Below are 17,323 nucleotides of genomic sequence, written 5' to 3'. Positions count from 1 at the left end.
CAGCGCGCGGCGCGCCACCTCCCCCCTGCTAACGGGCGAGGCGCGGCTGGCCGCGCTACAGCTCCCTGCCGACAGCCGGCTGGTCTACGCCGACCTCCACAGGGCTGTCCTCCAATGTGTGGGGCGCACACTGGAACAGCAGCGGCAGCGCTTTCGCGCGCTGCGCTTGGAGAAGGTCGGACAGCCGTTCGCGTTTGGCCAGCAGCTCCAGGATGCCTGCCGGCGGTGGCTGAGGGCCGACAACCGCGACGCCGAGGGAATCATCGACCTGGTGGCGCTGGAACAATTCATCGCCCGACTTCCGGGAGGAACCGCGGAGTGGGTCCAGTGCCATCACCCGGCGTTGCTGGGTCGGGCCATCGAGCTGGCGGAGGACCATATGGCGGCTGTTCTGGCGGCAGGACAGCGTGTCTCCTCCCCTCTCTTCTCTCTTTCCCTCTCCCCCTGTTCCTCGTCCTCACCCCATTCCCCCACCGGGGAGGCGGGGGCCGGCTCCACCCCAGCCAGCCTGCTGCACCCGCGGTGCCCTACTGTTTCCTACTTCCGTGTCTGTGTCTCCCCCCCCTCAAGTGAGTGAGCTCCGAAACACCGGTGCAGAGGGAGAGCCTGGGCCGGTATGCTGGCGCTGCGGGGAGCCGGGGCACCTCCAGCATCAGTGCTCGGCAATGGAGGTGGGCGTGGTGGTCCGGATCTCCGACGCGCCAGAGACCGCCCTCCACACCCTCATGCACTTAACCCAGAAGAATTTGCAGCAGGCCCAAGAACGTCAAGTCCATCTGTACGACAGGGGCACGCGCCTTAGGGAGTTCACACTGGGAGATAAAGTACTCGTGTTGTTGCCCACGTCGAGCTCCAAATTGATCGCCAGGTGGCAAGGACTCTTTGAGGTCACACGGCGAGTTGGGGACGTCGACTATGAGGTGAGGCGAACGGACAGGGGTGGGGCGTTACAGATTTACCACCTCAATCTGTTAAAACTTTGGAACGAGGAGGTCCCCGTGGCATTGGTGTCGGTGGTTTCAGAGAAGGCGGAGCTGGGGCCGGAGGTTCAAAAGGGAAAATTGACCTCGCCCACCGCTCCGGTCCCCTGTGGAGACCACCTCTCTCTGACCCAACTCACGGAGGTCGCCAAGTTGCAGACAGAATTTTCTGACGTGTTCTCGCCCCTGCCCAGCTGCACCCACCTCATAGAACACCACATTGAGACGCCCCTGGGGGTAGTAGTGCGCAACCGCCCTTACAGACTGCCTGAACACAAAAAAAAAAAGTGGTTCAGGAAGAACTCGAGGCCATGCTCAAAATGGGCATCGTCGAGGAGTCCCACAGTGACTGGAGCAGCCCGGTGGTCTTGGTTCCCAAGGCCGACGGGTCGGTCCGGTTCTGTGTGGACTATAGAAAAGTCAACATGGTGTCTAAATTCAATGCGTACCCAATGCCTCGTATTGACGAGTTGCTCGATCGACTAGGCATGGCTCGTTTTTATTCGACACTGGATTTGACAAAGGGATATTGGCATATCCCCTTGACTCCGCTATCCCGAGAGAAAACGGCCTTTTCCACACTGTTTGGCTTACACCAGGTCGTCACACTTCCTTTCGGGTTGTTTGGGGCGCCCGCTACGTTCCAGCGGCTTATGGATAGGGTCCTCTGCTCTCACGCCACCTACATGGCCGCATACTTGGACGATATAATTATTTATAGTAATGACTGGCTGCGGCACTTACCACCTAAGGGCCGTCCTTAGGTCGCTGAGGCGAGCGGGTCTCACAGCCAACCCGAAGAAGTGTGCGATTGGGTGGGTGGAAGTACAGTATCTGGGCTTCCACTTGGGCAATGGGCAAGTGCGTCCCCAAATCAATAAGACAGCAGTGATTGCGGCCTGCCCGAGGCCCAAGACCAAAAAGGGGGTGAGACAGTTCCTGGGGCTGGCTGGTTACTATCGTAGGTTTATACCTAATTATTCGGACGTCACCAGCCCGCTGACTGATCTCACTAAAAAGGGGGCTCCAGATCCGGTCCAGTGGACGGAACAATGCCAGCGGGCTTTCTCTGAGGTAAAGGCTGCATTGTGTAGGGGGCCACTGTGACACTCCCCTGACTTTTCTCTCCCCTTTGTTTTGCAGACGGACACGTCGGACAGAGGGCTGGGGGCTGTTCTGTCCCAGGAGGTGGAGGGGGAGGACCGTCCAGCACTGTACATCAGCCGGAGGCTGTCGGTGCACGAGGGCAGGTATAGCACAATAGAAAAGGAATGCCTCGCCATCAAGTGGGCGGTCCTCGCCCTCCGCTACTACCTGCTGGGGCACCCTTTCACCCTCTGTTCGGACCACGCGCCCCTGCACTGGCTGCACCGCATGAAGGATGCCAACACGCGGATCACCCGTTGGTATCTGGCACTCCAGCCGTTTAAGTTCGAGGTGGTCCACAGGCCGGGGGCGCAGATGGTTGTGGCGGATTTCCTCTCCCGTCGGGGGGGGGAGTCAACTGCAGACCGGACGGCTCCTCGGCCTGAGTCGGGCGGTGGGGGTATGTGGCAGCGGGGGCGTGGTCAAGCGTCGGTCTGTGAATGGAGGGCGGAGTCAGGGAAGGTAAGTGGCAGAATCACTGCACCTGACGTGAATTAACCTGTTTGTGTGTCTCCCCCAGTGACCGCGCCCTTTAAAAGGAGAGAGAGGGCAAAGAAAGGGAGCTTTTCCCTAACCTGGATGCTTGTGTGTGTGTGTGTGTGTGTGTGTGTGTGTGTGTGTGTGTGTGAGAGTGAATAGAAAAGCTGAAAAGCTAAATAAGAGTTTTTGAGAACTCAGTTCTGGCCTGCCGTGCTTCTGTGCTCCACCCACTTAGAACCCTTGCTACAGTAAGAAATACCGTTACCGACTTGCTCAACTAAGACTGATTTGACTTCATTGATTGTGGGTTGACTCTCATTAAAACAGGATACAGTGGTGCTTGAAAGTTTGTGAACCCTTTAGAATTTTCTATATTTCTGCATAAATATGACCCAAAACATCATCAGATTTTCACACAAGTCCTAAAAGTAGATAAAGAGAACCCAGTTAAACAAATGAGACAAAAACATTATACTTGGTCATTTATTTATTGAGGAAAATTATCCAATATTACATATCTGTGAGTGGCAAAAGTATGTGAACCTTTGCTTTCAGTATCTGGTGTGACCCCCTTGTGCAGCAATAACTGCAACTAAATGTTTCCAGTAACTGTTGATCAGTCCTGCACACCGGCTTGGAGGAATTTTAGCCCATTCCTCCGTACAGAACAGCTTCAACTCTGGGATGTTGGTGGGTTTCCTCACATGAACTGCTCACTTCAGGTCCTTCCACAACATTTTGATTGGATTAAGGTCAGGACTTTGACTTGGCCATTCCAAAACATTAACTTTATTCTTCTTTAACCGTTCTTTGGTAGAACAACTTGTGTGCTTAGGGTCGTTGTCTTGCTGCATGACCCACCTGCTGCTCTTGAGATTCAGTTCATGGACAGATGTCCTGACATTTTCCTTTAGAATTCGCTGGTATAATTCAGAATTCATTGTTCCATCAGTGATGGCAAGCCGTCCTGGCCCAGATGCAGCAAAACAGCCCCAAACCATGATACTACCACCACCATGTTTCACAGATGGGATAAGGTTCTTATGCTGGAATGCAGTGTTTTCCTTTCTCCAAACATAACACTTCTCATTTAAACCATAAAGTTCTATTTTGGTCTTATTCATATATTCAGGAATGTAATTCCTCCACTGTTCTCACTCTCTCTCTCTCATATATATAAACTAATCCTGAATGTAGACTTTGCTGCCACTTAACATCTGTTTGTAGCAGGCCCAGTATAACTGTATTACATTTAACATTACTAACCTGGGGTGGGTTTCCCGAAAGCCTCTTAAGGCCAAGAGAGTCTTAAATTACCTCTTAAGATCCATCTTCAAGCTAACGTGGTTTTCCCGAACAACATCGTAGCCTAAGTAGTCCTTTAGTTTGCTCGGAATTTAAGAGAGACCCAGACCATTCGTTCAAAACAAAGAGCAATTCGCTCACAGCCAAACACACAGAATGCACTGCGCCTCCGAGGGACTTTCACAATCAACAGGGGAAACGTGTTGAATCTGCTGCCCGTGTTCAATTATTTTTCTTGTACATTGCAAGTACACTGAGTTAATTATTAAATAAATATAGGCAAAACATTATGAATATATTTCAATATGTTATGGAATTACGTATGAATATTGTAACGCCACATTAAATAATCAAATTTAACTCCTTTAGGCGAGCGATTATCTCATTTAATGTCATAGATGAGACATTCCTGCACCTCTAACGTGTGTGTGTGTGTGCATGAGAGAGAGAGAGAGAGAGAGAGAGAGGTTTTGATCTGTGTGTAGTGTGTACCTAAGGAGGTTGAATTGTTGACTCTCAAGGTCAATTCAACCTCCTTAGGTACACACTACACACAGATCAAAACCTCTCTCTCAGTTATAAGGGAGAACATTGCCCACTTGGCGCTGTGGATAACATCTGAAATAATCCTGACTGCATGATCAGGGGGTAACAGTGAAATGAACGGGCATGGGGAACACATTAACTTAATAATTTAGCTTATTATTTGCTCATTCTTTTGTGTGAAGTTTGTTCATTTAATTAAAAACACACTTGGAATACCAAAGACCATCATAAAAATGGTACCTACTGCTGTCTGGCAAGGCACGCTGCAATACAGATGCGAGTGGGGAGTCAAACTCTCACGGTTACCAGAGGACTAGCCCCCCACTGTAACCCTAGCTATGTAATAGGCGAGAGGCCGAAGGCTACGGAAACGGAGATTGGCGCCACCCTATGCGCCACATGGTGTGGGAAGGACTTTGACTTGCACTTGGAATAAAAATAAATTGCCCAAAACCGTAAAATAGTTTAATTAACTAATGACTACATTATATATGTAATGCTTCCAGATGATACAATATATTATCTTATTTTAAACACTTTATATTTGATTAGATTTTGATTAAAAACGAACACCATGTGACCTTATCGACTGGATTTAGCAACTACTAATGCCTTCAGCAACTACTAATGCCTATATCGGGGATGTGCGTTGCAAAGACACTCTTCGTCCTGTTGCTCTTTAGACTCCTTCTTACGAGTGAGTTCGGGAAAATCACGTACAGAGACAATGTTTGTTCCTTAAGAGTCTCTCAACTCGCTCTTTAGTTCTAAAGGGCAACGTTATCGCGAAACCCACCCCAAATTAATGCAATATTATTAAAAGAAAATGCACCATGCTGAATGCTGACGTTACAGCAAAAATTCAGGCAGCTTTGATAAGTCCAGCGACAGGTTTCCACATTCAAATAATCAGCTGATTTGTGCAAAAAAAAATTTAATGCATGAAACTTATTTAAAAGAGAAGTTTGAAAGATGATAAAGGATTCATTAGTGCAGACGTCAGTGTTGATCTAATAAATTTAACTTTGATCATCTCGTCTCATTATCTGTAGCCGCTTTAGCCTGTTCTACAGGGTCGCAGGCAAGCTGGAGCCTATCCCAGCTGACTACGGGTGAAAGGCGGGGTACACCCTGGACAAGTCGCCAGGTCATCACAGGGCTGACACATAGACACAAACAACCATTCACACTCACATTCACACCTACAGTCAATTTAGAGTCACCAGTTAACCTAACCTGCATGTCTTTGGACTGTGGGGGAAACCGGAGCACCCAGAGGAAACCCACGCGGACAGCATGCAAACTCTGCACAGAAAGGCCCTCGCCAGCCACGGGGCTCGAACCCGGACCTTCTTGCTGTGAGGCGACAGCGTTAACCACTACACCACCATGCCGCCTACTAGCTTTGATCATATGTCTGTATTTTGCACAAATGACTAACATGGTGCATTGGGATTGTTAGTTTTAATTGATATTACCGCGAAATTTAATATTAGAGAATATAGATCTGTAAGTGATCATCACCTAAAACAAGATCATCGGCCAAATATAGACCAGTGGTTTTCATTTAGATTTACTGCTGTAGTTACACACACACACACTGGCCACTTTAATAAGAACTTGTTCTTGATTCTAAGATTCCTGTGTTCTTGGCTGCAGAAGTGGAAGCCAATGTGGTCTGCTGTTGGATGCTGAGATGTTTTTCTGTTGTGTGTGAAAACCACAGGAGATCAGCAGTTTCTGAAATGCTCCAACCAACACTCATGCCACAGTGAAAGTCACGCTTTGAGATCACAGTTTTTCTCATTCTGACGTTTGACGTGAACATAAACCGAAGCTCTTGATTTGTATACATTGTGCTGCTGTCATGGGATCGGCTGATTAGATACCCGCATAAAACAGAAGGTGGATGGGTGTACCTAATAAAGTGGCCAGTGAGTATATTTAGGCATGGCCTAAAAGTGGAGTTCCTGATTATCGTGTTCGCAAAATATTTGTAAGGGCACAAAATCAACCTGAATAAAATAATAAAAATCATATTAATAAATAAGCTTAAATAATCCAGTTTCCCTGTGATGACCTGGCGACTTGTCCAGGGTGTACCCCGCCTTTCGCCCGTAGTCAGCTGGGATAGGCTCCAGCTTGCCTGCGACCCTGTAGAAGGATAAAGCGGCTAGAGATAATGAGATGAGATGAGATATTAATAAATAAGCTTAAATAATCCAGTTTCCCTGTGATGACCTGGCGACTTGTCCAGGGTGTACCACGCCTTTCGCCCGTAGTCAGCTGGGATAGGCTCCAGCTTGCCTGCGACCCTGTAGAACAGGATAAAGCGGCTAGAGATAATGAGATGAGATAATCCAGTTTCTCTACAAGACTTGAAAGTTGTGTAAGCTTAATTCATACACAGGCATCGAGAATTCTCGCATTGTAATTTCAAAGGATAAAAAAGTGATAACTCAGTGTTGCAATTTTTCCTCAAGCAATTCCAAAATGGTTATGGACTTTTATTCTGTTGTATCGTTGTGAGTGTAAGAAAGCAAGATACTGTACTATAAGTATTTTAGTACCAAGCTTATAAGTACAAAAACAAAAAGTAGCACAAACACTCAAAACTAATTTTGTTAGTGACCTGGATGCACGTGTGTGTCGGGAAATCCCACCAAAACCACAGAGAGTTTTATTTTTTCCGCCAGCATAATATCTTGGAAATTCGTGAAAGAAAAACTGAAACTGTCGTGAATATTTTCTGTAAAATATGTTGGCAAATAATCCCATGTTATTTTTTTAACACAGCAGGGAGCTCTGCCAATAAGACAATATGGTCGCCTGAGCGTGACAATGTCACACACTAATAGTGTGCTGTGATTGTGTCAACATTCTTTACTTTCACTGCAAGTCAGCAATTTGTTAGTACTTGTTCGGGTGCACTTTGTTTCTGTGGTGGAATGTACCATCAAGGGCACTGTTACAGTGGGGCAAAAAAGTATTTAGTCAGTCACCAATTGTGCAAGTTCTCCCACTTAAAAAGATGAGAGAGGCCTGTAATTTATCATAGGTATACCTCAACTATGAGAGACAAAATGAGAAAAAAAATCCAGAAAATCACATTGTCTGATTTTTAAAGAATTTATTTGCAAATTATGGTGGAAAATAAGTATTTGGTCAATAACAAAAGTTCATCCAATACTTTGTTATATACCCTTTGTTGGCAATGACAGAGGTCAAACGTTTTCTGTAAGTCTTCACAAGGTTTTCACACACTGTTGCTGATATTTTGGCCCATTCCTCCATGCAGATCTCCTCTAGAGCAGTGATGTTTTGGGGCTGTCGCTGGGCAACACGGACTTTCAACTCCCTCCAAAGATTTTCTATGGGGTTGAGATCTGGAGACTGGCTAGGCCACTCCAGGACCTTGAAATGCTTCTTACGAAGCCACTCCTTCGTTGCCCGGGCGGTGTGTTTGGGATCATTGTCATGCTGAAAGACCCAGCCACGTTTCATCTTCAATGCCCTTGCTGATGGAAGGAGGTTTTCACTCAAAATCTCACGATACATGGCCCCATTCATTCTTTCCTTTACACGGATCAGTCGTCCTGGTCCCTTTGCAGAAAAACAGCCCCAAAGCATGATGTTTCCACCCCCATGCTTCACAGTAGGTATGGTGTTCTTTGGATGCAACTCAGCATTCTTTCTCCTCCAAACACGACAAGTTGAGTTTTTACCAAAAAGTTCTATTTTGGTTTCATCTGACCATATGACATTCTCCCAATCCTCTTCTGGATCATCCAAATGCTCTCTAGCAAACTTCAGACGGGCCTGGACATGTACTGGCTTAAGCAGGGGGACGCGTCTGGCACTGCAGGATTTGAGTCCCTGGCGGCGTAGTGTGTTACTGATGGTAGCCTTTGTTACTTTGGTCCCAGCTCTCTGCAGGTCATTCACTAGGTCCCCCTGTGTGGTTCTGGGATTTTTGCTCACCATTCTTGTGATCATTTTGACCCCACGGGGTGAGATCTTGCGTGGAGCCCCAGATCGAGGGAGATTATCAGTGGTCTTGTATGTCTTCCATTTTCTAATAATTGCTCCCACAGTTGATTTCTTCACACCAAGCTGCTTACCTTTTGCAGATTCAGTCTTCCCAGCCTGGTGCAGGTCTACAATTTTGTTTCTGGTGTCCTTTGACAGCTCTTTGGTCTTGGCCATAGTGGAGTTTGGAGTGTGACTGTTTGAGGTTGTGGACAGGTGTCTTTTATACTGATAACGAGTTCAAACAGGTGCCATTAATACAGGTAACGAGTGGAGGACAGAGGAGCCTCTTAAAGAAGAAGTTACAGGTCTGTGAGAGCCAGAAATCTTGCTTGTTTGTAGGTGACCAAATACTTATTTTCCTGAGGAATTTACCAATTAATTCATTAAAAATCCTACAATGTGATTTCCTGGATTCTTTCCCCCCATTCTGTCTCTCATAGTTGAAGTGTACCTATGGTGAAAATTACAGGCCTCTCTCATCTTTTTAAGTGGGAGAACTTGCACAATTGGTGGCTGACTAAATACTTTTTTGCCCCACTGTATGAGTAGACTGCATATAAATTTTGGCATGGCATTGGTATTTGAGGGCAGGGCGCAAGTTCTGGTAAAATAAACTGGCTAGAAATAAACTGTATATTTAAAGTATTCAAATATGTTTCAACACACAAGTATAAACCAGCCTTTAATGAAGCACGTGGATTGAAATACTTGTTAAAATGAGCGTGACTCTACGTTCAGACTGGTATGTGACATAGCGACGTTCATGGTTTTATGTGCTTGTGTGACACGGAGCTGCTATTTCTGTGACAAGCGATAATTTAATTAAATTGTGTCTAATTATATACAAATTAGGTATTATGATACAATAATGTGACCAATCCAGTAAAGTGATTTGTCTTTAATCCTATGGCATGTGGTCTGATGTTTATTCAGTTCCCTACTCAGAATGATAGTTTTCTGAATTTTTATAGAGACTGAATAGTCCGTGTCTTTTGTTTTATTAATTGAGAATCGACTCTGGAAAAACAGCTCTATCAAAAGAGTAACTTTCCCTCTTTTTAGAGAGGGACCAAATGTTATCTGGCGTAGAGTAAAATTTTCTTCAATTTGAGTAAATTTTACTCAGGCAAATTTCCTGTGTAATCTTTGCCTTCTTCTTGAGTAAATAAAACGCGCACCGTCACTTGTTTGCTCTCTTTTCTTCTTTGTCTTTTTCTGGCACTAATGATTTTGGCATGCTCTGATGTTGTTGTCAATGTCAACAAATCTAAGCCATATTTTCAAAATCATATGACTTTTTTTTTGTATTCAGCACAAGTTCAGCTACAATAATATCTATGTCGTATGTATGTCACGATTGTACTTTTAAAAAATAACAGATAAATGAAGATGTTGTAAAAAGCAATTTTAGAACTGCGTTGGAATGTGTGAAAAGCATTACCTTACCCATTGTGATGAACTGTTTTGATCACTTGAGGTGATAGGATTAAGAGTTGGCAGTAGGAGGGGTTTTCACTCTTCTCATTGAATGGAATGGATTTTTTTACTCTTCTCATTGAATACCCCTCCCACTGCCAACCCTTTATCCCAAAACAATAGGACATAAATTTTTTGATGGCCAGTTAATTGTCCAAATCAATGGAGCAGATTTAAGTTTCTGTGCTTGATCCATTCCTAAGACTAAACAGAATCACCTCAAGTAATCGAAACGGTTCATCACAATGGGTTCGTCATGTTTTTTCACACATTCCAACACAGTTCTAAAACTGCTTTTTACAACATCTTCATTTATCTGTTTGTTTTTTTTAAGTACAATCATGACATACAAAAATACGATATTATTGTGGCTGAGGTTGTGCTGAATACAAAAGAAAGTCATATGACTTTGAAAATACTGCTTAGATTTGTTGAAATTGACGACAAAATCAGAGCATACTAAAATCATTAATGCCAGAAAATACCCTCAGAACCCAGAGGGTTAAACATGTTTCAGACATGTATGGTTGAGCAGAATTTCAAAAGAAGTGGTTTTTCTAAAACCGAAACCCACATTTCATGTCAACATGCCGAAAAGCATCATATCAGCACTTCAAACACTGTTTGCTATTGATTGCTGTTGACTGTCAGATGGAAATTTCTGTGTCTGTGTTTCACAGCCCCCTCTGTTGGCCCAAAACTGGATGTGCTACAGACGTCAAGCAATGATGTGACTCTGAAGTGGAGCCCTGTTCCTCTCGAGAAACTGCATGGATTCATCCAAAACTATACTGTTTTATATGAATACAATGGCGAAGTGAAATGTAAGTATTCCCTTTTATATTTCAATGCTTATGCAATATTTTAAAGTATTTTCCATCGGTAGAGCTGAGGCCAAGTTCCAGTTCAGGTTATATAGACATGATTTAAAAAGACTATCACGAGTTTTGAGATCCCTGGTAGTGGATTTGAGCAGAAAATCATCTCATCTCATTATCTCTAGCCGCTTTATCCTGTTCTACAGGGTCGCAGGCAAGCTGGAGCCTATCCCAGCTGACTACGGGCGAAAGGCGGGGTACACCCTGGACAAGTCGCCAGGTCATCACAGGGCTGACACATAGACACAGACAACCATTCACACTCACATTCACACCTACAGTCAATTTAGAGCCACCAGTTAACCTAACCTGCATGTCTTTGGACTGTGGGGGAAACCGGAGCACCCAGAGGAAACCCACGCGGACACGGGGAGAACATGCAAACTCCGCACAGAAAGGCCCTCGCCGGCCCCGGGGCTCGAACCCGGACCTTCTTGCTGTGAGGCGACAGCGCTAACCACTACACCACTGTGCCGCCCGCAGAAAATCATTCTGATGTTAATTCTGTTTAAAAGAATGTATAAACATAAATGTGTCTAACATCAGTTCTCCAATATTGTTGCGCAGTTCATGTGCTAAGTGGCGACGCTGAGCAGTTGTCTCTAAACGGTCTGTCTCCTGGACAGTATGCCATGTGTGTGAAGGCCTACACACTGGCAGGGGGCGCTGAAAGCCCATGGGTCACTGTGACTGTAGGTAAGTTGTGATTTTCAATCAGAAATACAGTATCTCTCAGTGTTGACCTGTCCATTATTATTGCACAGCTCCATTGTGAAATTGTGTGTCTGTGTTTACAGACAGTGTTCACATACCAGTGATGGCCATAGTGTTGTGCACCACAGGGACTTTGTTGGTTTTAGTCATTTTGCTCAGCCAGGCTGAAAGGTAAGTCCGTGACTTCACAGTGTTTGTTGAATATGTAAATAGAAATGCTTATTAAGCACAAACATTTTATGAAAGTTACATATTTATGTTGATGCAGATTTTTTTTAAACTTATAATTTGCTTTACTTTCCGATTTGAATCCCAACCCAAAAGAAGAAAAAAGTACTCTTTATAAACAGCATAAAAAGGAAATGTGCTGTACGCCACCTTCAATTTATTAAGAATGTTGTTGCTCATCAGGATTCAGCAGTGTCTCTATCCAGTCGTCCCTGACCCATCTAAGAGCAGCCTGTCCACCTGGCCTCCCGTCTCTCGGCATCAGGTAACAACAGAAAGGTTTCCTAGATTTTCTGAAATTAAATACAATTTAGACAACATGTGTATGAATTAAACAGCCTTGATACACTTTGTCTAATACATTTACTTACAGGAATTTAAAAACAGCTTTGCAGTAGAGGGTGACACGGGAGTGGACTTTCACTCCCATCCCATCCCACTCCTACAAAAGACTCCTGTCCCATCCCAATCCTATAACAGAATAAAAAAATTCCTGTCCCATCCCGATCCTGTGTTCGTAATAAAGACAAATATTGCTTATTCATATTAGAACTTCATATTTATTAGCTCATCCGGCTGACAGGCAATGAGCTTATCCCATCATGTGTTGTCTGGCATCCGTCCGGCGTCGTCCACTTTTCATGAAAATTGCTTCTTCTCTCTCAATTCTTCACCACTTTTTATTCTTTTTGGCAGGAAGGTCGGTCTGCCTGGGGTGCATATGGCTTCTACCCAGATTTGCTTAATTGCAATTATTAATGAAGTTATGGACTAATTAAGCCTTCAACAAAAATCGCTTCTTCTCGGTCAATTCCTCGCCATTTTGGATTCTTTCTGGCAAATAGGTCGGTATTCCTAGGGTGTATATAGCTTCTGTATATAGCTTGTATATAGTGTATATAGCTTGCAGCATTTATTGCACAAGGTGGCCCACTTTAGATCGTTCCTTCTGGACTAGACGGGGCCAGAGTGAGCTACGGCGTCATTGACAGTCTCGTTATGATTCCCATCCTGCCTGCTCAAGTTGACCTTTTTTCCTGTCTGGTCCCAGTCACGTGATTAATAGTGAAATTGACTCCCATCCCACAGGAATCCTGTGACCTACAGAATTCCTGAAAAGATGTCAGCTTCTATTGGACAGGTTATGGTCATGGCCATCAGAGGAAATAACATAATCAGATGCTGATTGAATACATATAATGATTCAGTGATCTGGAAGGATTTTTTCATCATCACGATCTCAACTGTGTCACTTACGTAGATGTCTGTTTGAGCAGTTTACATACAGTGGTGCTTGAAAGTTTGTGAACCCTTCAGAATGTTCTATATTTCTGCATAAATATGACCCAAAACATCATCAGGTTTTCACACAAGTCCTAAAAGTAGATGAAGAGAACCCAGTTAAACAAATGAGACAAAAATATTATACTTGGTCATTTATTTATTGAGGAAAATGATCCAGTATTACATGTCTGTGAGTGGCAAAAGTATGTGAACCTTTGCTTTCAGTATCTGGTGTGACCCCCTTGTGCACCAATAACTGCAACTAAACGTTTGCGGTAACTGTTGATCAGTCCTGCACACCGGCTTGGAGGAATTTTAGCCCATTCCTCTGTACAGAACAGTTTCAACTCTGGGATGTTGGTGGGTTTCCTCACATGAACTGCTCGCTTCAGGTCCTTCCACAACATTTCGATTGGATTAAGGTCAGGACTTTGACTTGGCCATTCCAAAATATTAACTTTATTCTTCTTTAACCATTCTTTGGTAGAACAACTTGTGTGCTTAGGGTCGTTTTCTTGCTGCATGACCCACCTTCTCTTGAGATTCAATTCATGGACAGATGTCCTGATATTTTCCTTTAGAATTCGCTGGTATAATTCAGAATTCATTGTTCCATCAATGATGGCAAACCGTCCTGGTCCAGATGCAGCAAAACAGGCCCAAACCATGATTCTCCCACCATCATGTTTCACAGATGGGATAAGGTTCTTATGCTGGAATGCAGTGTTTTTTCCTTTCTCCAAACATAACGCTTCCCATTTAAACCAAAAAGTTCTATTTTGGTCTCATCCGTCCACAAATCATTTTTCCAATAGCCTTCTGGCTTGTCCACGTGATCTTTAGCAAACTGCAGACAAGCAACAATGTTCTTTTTGGAGAGCAGTGGCTTTTTCCATGCAACCCTGCCATGCACACCATTGTTGCTCAGTGTTCTGATGGTGGACTCATGAACATTAACATTAGCCAATGTGAGAGAGGCCTTCGGTTGCTTATAAGTTACCCTGGGGTCCTTTGTGACCTCATCGACTATTACACGCCTTGCTCTTGGAGTGATCTTTGTTGGTCGACCACTCCTGGGGAGGGTAACAATGGTCTTGAATTTCCTCCATTTGTACACAATCTGTCTGACTGTGGATTGGTGGAGTCCAAACTCTTCAGAGATGGTTTTGTAACATTTTCCAGCCTGATGAGCATCAACAACGCTTTTTCTGAGGTCCTCAGAAATCTCCTGTTTTTGTGCCATGATACACTTCCACAAACATGTGTTGTGAAGATCAGACTTTGATAGATCCCTGTTCTTTAAATAAAACAGGGTGCCCACTCACACCTGATTGTCATCCCATTGATTGAAAACACCTGACTCTAATTTCACCTTCAAATTAACTGCTAATCCTAGAGGTTCACATACTTTTGCCACTCACAGATATGTAATATTGGATCATTTTCTTCAATAAATAAATGACCAAGTATAATATTTTTCTCATATTTGTTTAACTGGGTTCTCTTTATCTACTTTTAGGACTTGTGTGAAAATTTGATGATGTTTTAGGTCATATTTATGCAGAAATATAGAAAATTTTAAAGGGTTCACAAACTTTCAAGCACCACTGTATAAACATGGAGATAGTATAATCCTATAGAGGAATTGATAAGTAATTAGATATCTCTCTCTCTCTCTCGTAGCCTAAGCTGCCGATCGTGAACTTCAAACCATCTCCCCTTCTCTTTGAGCCTATCTGCATGGAAGCAGAAGTAACAAGCGATCATCATGACCACTACCATGAGGACAGCAAGTTCCAGGCTTTCAGCCAACTAACAAGTAAACCAGCCTGTAAAGAACTTTTACGAGTGCCTGAGCAAACGTTCAGCGAACCAAATGCTGAAGAACTCACCGAAGAGCTAATCACTGACCTCAGCTATCAGAATGGTGTCATGGGAACACCACAGTGCTGTCATCATGTATCTTCTAGTTGTCAAGAAGTTCTTGACCTTGGAATAGCTACAGTAGATTCAGTTTTCTGTAAAAGTAACATCAAGCCGAGCTTGTACTCCAGTTATATAAGATTAGAGTCCGGTTCTGAAACTCCTGTCTCTTCTGACTGTCCACCACTCTCCAAGTCTTGTCTCAGAGTGGACACGCTGGACTCGGATGATCTTTTCTTCGGAAGGAACACTAGCACTGTGTCCAAATTAAAGACTTTTTGCTACACCCATGTATCTACTAGTTATCTCCCAGGTGATGATTCCTATATTGACTTTAGACCAGCAGCGGAAGATTCGACTCATCTTATTGGAAAAAATTGCTACTTTTCAAGACTGGAGTCCAGTTGCTACAGCCATGTTTCAGCTAGTTATCTTCCTATCCCTGAGCCTTCACTAGCTTACGCTGATTTTGTGACCGTGAACACTGCTGATGTTCTCCATCAGAAGAGCTGTATGCCAAAAAAGGGGGCTGGTGGTTACATTCACCTATCTACAAGTTATCTACCGCTCCCCTTGACTCATTCCACAAGAGACTTTACTAATAGTGTTCGTGAAAATAATTCGATGTCAGGATTAAAGTCTTGCATCTACAAGCAGATACAGATTAGCTATCAAAAATCTTGTCCTGATTTTGAAATAGAGGAAGTATACAGGCCACTGAGTCCTGAGGAATGCCCTCTTTCTTTGCAGTTTTCCATACAGAAGCAGTACTAATGGCATCACAGAGCTGCTCAAAACATGAACATGTACACTTGCTCGTGTCATGGTTGACCAGGCGTTGCATGCTTGTGTGTGTTTTTTTTTTTTTTAGTGGCACTCCAAGAATGCTTGCTTTTATTTACCATCAGCAACTGATTAGTATTTAACAAGTCCATCAAGCAGAGGCCATTCGTCACAATGCTGAGTGGCAAACACACAATGGTTATGTTACAGCCAAAAATCTCACCTCTTTTTTATTATTTATTTCTTTATTTATTTTGAGAGCCCAGTCCAGGTTTGCCAGAGGGTTATGCTGCATTTGGGTGCTCATGAGAAGATCACACAAACTGGATCATTTCGTAAATACGGTTTTACATTAAGATAGGTGTCGCAAGCTATGGATAAAAGAAGGAAAGATGTTTTTCACTGCTAAATAGAAACAAGTAGAAATATTTGTGCTTATTGCAATGATGCACAAATACAGACTGAAACGCACTAGCTGTTTGTTTGTTTTTTTCACTTTTAGCTTCATCTACCTCACTATAACCTGCTTAAATGTCATTTTTTATTTCAATATCAAACACCTATTCAGAAACATCCGTACATGCTGGCATGTTTACTCATTTTCATTGCCGGAAAAACGGAAGACGTTACGTTAAAACGTGATATCTTGTGAACTAATTTCCACGTACTCGTTCCCAGTTTCCATTGCCACTCAAATACAGGGTTAGTCTCAGCCCCAGATGCTCCACCCATGGGCCACACACCATCTGGCGTCTTTTGTACACTTTCTGGACAAAAGCTGCAGGATATTTAACAGTTATTCCACGAAATCGAGTCGTACATGAACTGATAGCCGACGAGGTGCATAGCACCAAGTTGGCTATAAGCCATGTACGACGAGATTTTTCTGGATTTTGAGAGAAACAGCATTTTTATTTTTTGCAAATTCAATAAATAAAACCTTTATATAAAACGTCCGACAAAATCATTTCCGCTTAGAATGTTAACAAACCGGTGAAATGACGGATGCAATTTGTGAAAAATGCGATAATAATAATAATTCTTGAAAAATAAAAATAGTTACGTTCTTACTATGAAATATCTCATCTCATTATCTCTAGCCGCTTTATCCTGTCCTACAGGGTCGCAGGCAAGCTGGAGCCTATCCCAGCTGACTACGGGCGAAAGGCGGGGTACACCCTGGACAAGTCGCCAGGTCATCACAGGGCTGACAAATAGACACAGACAACCATTCACACTCACATTCACACCTACGCTCAATTTAGAGTCACCAGTTAACCTAACCTGCATGTCTTTGGACTGTGGGGGAAACCGGAGCACCCGGAGGAAACCCACGCGGACACGGGGAGAACATGCAAACTCCGCACAGAAAGGCCCTCGCCGGCCACGGGGCTCGAACCCGGAACCTTCTTGCTGTGAGGCGACAGCGCTAACCACTGCACCACCGTGCTGCCCACCATGAAATATTTCATTCCATATTTTGTTGCTTTTTTTTGTATTTCTTGGGGTTTTTATTTCGTCCTCTGTTGTTCAGCAACACGCTCCGCC

The 17,323-nt window shown here is 43.9% G+C and overlaps 1 protein-coding gene across 7 annotated transcripts in view; it reads left to right on the top strand.

Moving 5' to 3' along the window:
• The window catches only part of LOC132871751 (interleukin-31 receptor subunit alpha), a 58,651-nt gene extending 41,568 nt beyond the window's left edge, over window positions 1-17,083 (top strand). For all 7 annotated transcript variants that reach the window (XM_060906228.1, XM_060906232.1, XM_060906231.1 and 4 more), the window contains 5 exons: window positions 10,646-10,789; window positions 11,411-11,539; window positions 11,641-11,728; window positions 11,969-12,050; window positions 14,753-17,083. In XM_060906228.1, coding sequence (XP_060762211.1) covers window positions 10,646-10,789; window positions 11,411-11,539; window positions 11,641-11,728; window positions 11,969-12,050; window positions 14,753-15,766 — 1,457 coding nt within the window. In that variant the 3' untranslated portion in view covers window positions 15,767-17,083. The remainder of the gene's footprint in view (window positions 1-10,645; window positions 10,790-11,410; window positions 11,540-11,640; window positions 11,729-11,968; window positions 12,051-14,752) is intronic.
• The last annotated feature ends 240 nt before the right edge of the window (window positions 17,084-17,323 follow it).

This window comes from Neoarius graeffei, chromosome 23 (assembly GCF_027579695.1).
Source record: "Neoarius graeffei isolate fNeoGra1 chromosome 23, fNeoGra1.pri, whole genome shotgun sequence".
Taxonomy (NCBI): Eukaryota; Metazoa; Chordata; class Actinopteri; order Siluriformes; family Ariidae; genus Neoarius; species Neoarius graeffei.
The sequence above is the reverse complement of the archived record's forward strand: the minus strand, read 5'-3'. Positions and strand labels throughout refer to the sequence as shown.